We start from the raw sequence: 5,420 nt of genomic DNA, 5'->3' as shown, positions 1-5,420 counted from the left end.
GAAGGGACCTCAGGAGGGGTTCCACCACAGCTCTCCCATAGAGTGAGGGTGCAGCAGGGAGAAGCTGTGATTGTTAAAGCCTTTAAAACTGGTAGCACCACACACCTCCGTCAAGGCTTCAGAAAAGTGCCATTTTCCTAGGGACATTAACCTAGTAGTTGTTAGGACTCCTGGTGGGAGACAGTGCTTTGCACGCCATCAGGTGGGAAAGGGAACTGAATTTGATGCATGCAGGATCTCTTAGAGGTCTATATAAAAATGGGCAGAGGTCACTATTTGTATTTTCTCTGTTCCAGGATGCTCTGGTTCAAGCAGGGTGCTCCAAAAACGCTTACAGGACTGGGTTGTACAGGTGAACCAAGCAGAGGAAGTCTAATCTGTAGAATGGACTTATTAATGAGTGAGCTAGTCTAAGGAATCAGACAGAATTAAGACATTATAGGCACTTTCATGGATCAGACAATTCACCACTTCTGAAGTTTTCCAAGCAATCAAGAGGGAAAATATATCAAGAATAAATCAAGTGTTTTCTAATGATGCTGAATGTCCAGGAGCAATCATGACCTTCCACAAACATCTTGTGCATTCACAGTTCACACTGGTTTCAGCAAGTCTGAAAAAAAGGCTTCTTGTGGGGAACCCTAATGTGGATTTAGATCTTTGAGTTTAATAGCTTTGCTATTAATAGTTTTGCTATTAAATAATTAATAGCTCTGCTATTAAACTGCACAGCAAAGTGCTAATGAATTTTGAGAGAGAAAAAGAAGGGACTGGTTAAATATCTTCAGTGATACTGAACTGTGTATCAGTACCAAGATCTTGCTCACACTTGCTTATCATGCAAGTGTTTACAGAAAAGATTCTTGGGGATTAAAAAGCTGGTGTCTCTTAGAATTGTTGTCTGTCGTCCATGGTTATTTTATGAAGACAGTGGGTATATTTCCTCATAACGTGGAGGTGACAAGTCATCACAGGAGTAATCTTCCAGCAGTTCTTCTGGCACATCAGAACCGTCCTCTGACCTGAAAATAGGAAGAGGAGCAGGCGCAAAAAGAATTTAGCAAACAGAAAGCATGCAAGTGACCTCAGTGCTGCATCCTGGCAGCCTTATCTGCTCAAAGCACTTTCTGACTTCTTGAGAAAATGCTACGAGATGAAGTTTTACTGTGATTCAACCGTCTGCTGTGTTCTTTTCATGAAGAGTAAAAGTGTCAGGAGGTGACCTTTGTTTTCATGCTGCCTATGCCTGTCACACATGTTGCTGAGGATGATGGATCAGTCAGCAGTTTTTCAAACAAACTTTGATAAATGAACTAAAAGTGACTTGAGTTCTAGGAAGGATATAATTCTGAGTAATTCCTATAATTAGAATATTTTTCCTTAGAGGAAAGAACTATATAAAATTATTTTGTGCATGATTAAAGCAGTTTCATACTGCTCTGTAATATCAGCGATCTTGTTTATGCCCCAAAACTAGGAAAAGAGTAAGGGCTGGAAGGTTGCTACAGTGGGAGAAGAGTGTGTTGTGACCAGGCATAATCAGGAGGGAGAGCATCTGGTACCAAAGAGATTCTTGCATTGTTATAAAAATGCTGTTTGTGCACTGACTCGTATGTTGTGATTGTGTTTGAGTGGAAGCCTCTGGCTGTACACATAATAACCTTCTGGTCAACAGTCTAAAGGTGGTAAGATAAGCATAAAAAAAAAAACCACGGGCAGGAGCATATATACTAGTATCTTAAAAAATAGCAAGAGATTTAGTAGACTGAAAATTGAAAGGGATTCATAAGTGAATTTAATTCAGATACAATGCTTTCCAGAAAAAGTATGTCTCTATAGTCTTTACTCAAGAAATACTCCTAACAAAGAAAAAAAAAAGTCTGAAAAAGGATAACACCCTGGACTAGCTTTAGTTTCCTTTGAAACCATACATAGCATGTAAAATACTCATAAGCCTGTGCTCAAACACACTAAGGCATTTCAGAAGATGTACCTCTGATTCCTGGTATTCACCGCAGGATAAGTAGCGTAGTTCTCGTCTCCAGTAAAAGCCGGGTTATCCAGGGGGTAGGCAGGGCAGAAGTGAGCGGAGCCTGGGGTGGGAATCGGTGAGGCGCTGGAGGAAACAGCACCGCAGCAGCTGAGCACCGGGTGAAGGTAGCCAGGACTCACAGCAATGCCTTCCTGGGCTGAGTACGGTGGAGGGATGTACTGTACCACTGTGGCGCCGTGAAAAGTTATAGGCTGGTTAATGCCGGTGAAGACGAAGGACTGTCCGCTTGCAGTCTGGTCGAGGTCTGACATACTTTCCTCTCTTTCTTTACAGGGCTTGCATGTAAGCATGTTAAATTTACAAACAGCAATCAGAATAAAAGTCACTCCGACAGAGAGCAGAATAGGCCCTAGCAACTGAGTCCACTCCAGGTGAGTAACGCCGTCGTATTTTATCCATCCCATCACGGTGAAAGTGATCCCCACCAGTCCCAAAAACACACCTGAAAAGAGCAAAGTGGCGCCGGCTTTATCCCCATCTGACACCAGGACATCGGATCTGTTTGGCTGATAAGGAGTGACAGAAAAGACATTCAAGGAGAAATCTTCTACATTGTTGTTGTTCTGCTCCATTATTGAGTATAACGTATCTTCTGCCTCAAGAGAAGGGGGGCTTGTAAAGAACTCAGCAGAGCTGAGTTGAAGGTTCAGGTTAGTTATACAAGAACTTTGTGCGTGTATGGTTAACAGAGTCCATCATGTGAAAGAATAAACTTTGCTTAGAAGAATAAAGGTCTGGGAAGTGAAGCCTGAAGCGATCACTAAAGACTTCTTGAATTACCACCGTTGCTTCCGAAATGGCTTCACCCTTGCATGACTGCTTATCTCTTTGTTTACCCTTTTCTTTAATTTGGCACCCACCGATACTTCCTCACTGTGCCCATGCCAGATGGGACAGAAAGGAAGCTGCAGCCACCGCAGCTTTTCCTAGGCCCCCTGCCAGCTGATGCATCCAACATATGGACAGCATACGTTTATTCAACACCAGTGGGGTGGCTCTTGGTCTCCTTGGGCCGCCACTCCAGCAACCCAGATCTGCAGGAAAATGTGTGGCCATTACTGGGAGTGCTTTGCAGTGCTCTGAAGTGTGACATTTATAGCCACGCCTGGACCTCTGTTGCAGCTCATTCTGCAGTCCACAGCTTCCGTGGTTTAAAAAATATCAAAGTAGGCTTTCTGATATTTTGCCAAGGGGGAGCAGTGGGTGGGTGGGAGGGGAAGCGGCAACAGGGTGGTGAGTGCTGAACAGCCTGGGAGAGCTGCTGGTTGTGGGAGAAAAGTTATTTCAAGCCAGCCAAAGCTTTCCAGCTGTTTGAAGGTAGAATAATTGCTCTGTAATTTCCCCTTAATTGTGGACATTTTTTGTTGCGTGATCTCCACCCCTTCCTCAAAGTTTATACTGAATAAAGCCCACATACCCTGAGTAGCGCACCACTGCAGGAATGAGAAAGCATCTCCTGTAATGTTAAACCTGGTAAAGCGAGGGATCTTATCCTGTACTCAGAAGTACCTAGAAATTTTTTTTTACATCACAATGAATTGTTCTGTTGAATGTATGTCCCATATGTTAAACAGACAGATTAATTGAATGTTGAGATTTTCTGTTTCCTAACAGTTGCAGACTAAAGTAATTGCTGTTGGAGGGTTCTGGTAGAACGTCTTTGTATAATTCCTTAAGGAGGAAAAACCTCCAACTACTCGATCTGTTTTGACTAGCATGGCAGGGGAGAACACACAGGACAGAGATTACTCCTCAGGGGGTAGAAAGTATAATGCTATTTCCTGCTACCAGCAGCTCTGGGAAAGCAAGCTTATCCTGAGATTTACAAGACAAAAATAGCTCTAGAACTAGAAAACTCACCTTTCAGACTGCTTCTTCAAAATCAGTAAAGGTGCCTTTAGTCTACTGTGCATTCATATCACACAGTGTGACAACAGCTCACTTCTGAAAGGGGCTGCTCACTGAATTTGGCGCCTTCAGAACTGATGGTGAATGCAGTTGCGGATGTGTCTTTCTCATTTGTTAGCAGATAGACCTTGAGGAATATTAGTGCTGGACTCCTTTAAAAAATGTCTGGGAAGTTTCCAAAGTCAGTATTATGTCTCTTCTATTACTGAGGGTGCCAACAAATTTTCTGACAAATACACTCAAGATCAGCCCTTCCCCCAGCACCAAGTCTAGTCAGGACTCTCTGCACCACTTGAGCAAATTGTTAGGACTTGCAGTGCAGTGGTTTTGTATGATGACAACTACATTAGAAAGTGCTGAAATACTAGATAAGCTGTCCTTGTACTGGTAATTATAGCCAAAACCTAAGTCACGTTTAACCTTATATTTGGCAAACTTAATGGAATGAACTTCTGTTACTGCTCTCTGCAAGTCAGGTTTTTCCATACCATGAATCATTTTTGTCGCTGTTTGCTGAATCTTCCAGGCTGTCCAACATCCTTTTACAAGCAGCATTATATCATAATAGCTGTCTAACTAATGGTATATACAGATGTAGTGTCATCTTCCTCCCCTCATTCATTCAAGAACTCTGCAGCCGCTATTTGCAACAGGGTTGTGCTAGAGCACTTCCTTGGTCCTACACAATGGTCCTTAGATGCTGGCTGGAGTCAGAGTTTTCCAAGTTGGGTGTTGCACCATCCTACGGCTGATGCTCTTTGCCTCTGGCCTAGGACATGACTTCATGGTTGTTGAGCAAGTGCACAGCAGAGCTGGAGAATACAGGTTGTTTCTTCCAAGGCTACTTGTCACTTGAACTTTGAAAATGAGACGGAAAACACTTTCTGTTTGGTGCAATAGGATCTAAATTAAAAATACACCTTTCCCTGTATACTGCCCCCTTTTTGTAAGATGTAATTTCCTCTAAGCCTCCCCACGTTTCTCCCATTATTTCCCCAGACAGTGGCAATGCTGCATTCAGGCAGCTGTCAAGGTCTTAAGAGATTACCAGATCACACTGATTTTTTAAGCCCAGTACTTCCCTTTGCCAAGTAAGTGTATGTTCTGGGAACTCACTTGAAGATGCTGGTTTATTAAATGCATCCCCTTTTACCTGGAATAACTCCCAAATAAATGAAAACAGTTTTGTGAAACCTAAGGAATTGGTCAGTGTGAGGTTTTCAGAATGGGTGCTGTTTTCAGATCTCACTACAGTTTTGTTCCCATCTGCTTCAGGGACCTTACCCCTGGACACAAGCACTGCTTTGCTTTCTGTTCCTCTACATAATTTTATGTCACCAACGCAGACTTCACCTGCAGCACTTGCTGCTGGAAGCAGGTTTTCTGTAGTGATCTGCACCTCCTCAGTTCTCCAACCTATTTCAAGAGTCAGCCTAATAAACACTGACAGGCCTTCAAG

General features: G+C 43.0%; 1 protein-coding gene across 1 annotated transcript; it reads right to left on the bottom strand.

Moving 5' to 3' along the window:
• Nucleotides 1-919: 919 nt before the first annotated feature.
• TMEM174 (transmembrane protein 174) lies at nt 920-3,004 on the bottom strand. Its single transcript, XM_009327234.1, has 3 exons — nt 2,986-3,004; nt 1,994-2,642; nt 920-1,022 (listed from the first exon to the last, which is right to left on the bottom strand). The coding sequence occupies exons 1-3, from the start codon at nt 3,002-3,004 to the stop codon at nt 920-922; spliced, it is 771 nt and encodes a 256-aa protein (XP_009325509.1).
• Between the last annotated feature and the right edge of the window lie 2,416 nt (nt 3,005-5,420).

This window comes from Pygoscelis adeliae, unplaced genomic scaffold (assembly GCF_000699105.1).
Source record: "Pygoscelis adeliae isolate BGI_AS28 unplaced genomic scaffold, ASM69910v1 Scaffold26, whole genome shotgun sequence".
Taxonomy (NCBI): domain Eukaryota; kingdom Metazoa; phylum Chordata; class Aves; order Sphenisciformes; family Spheniscidae; genus Pygoscelis; species Pygoscelis adeliae.
The sequence above is the reverse complement of the archived record's forward strand: the minus strand, read 5'-3'. Positions and strand labels throughout refer to the sequence as shown.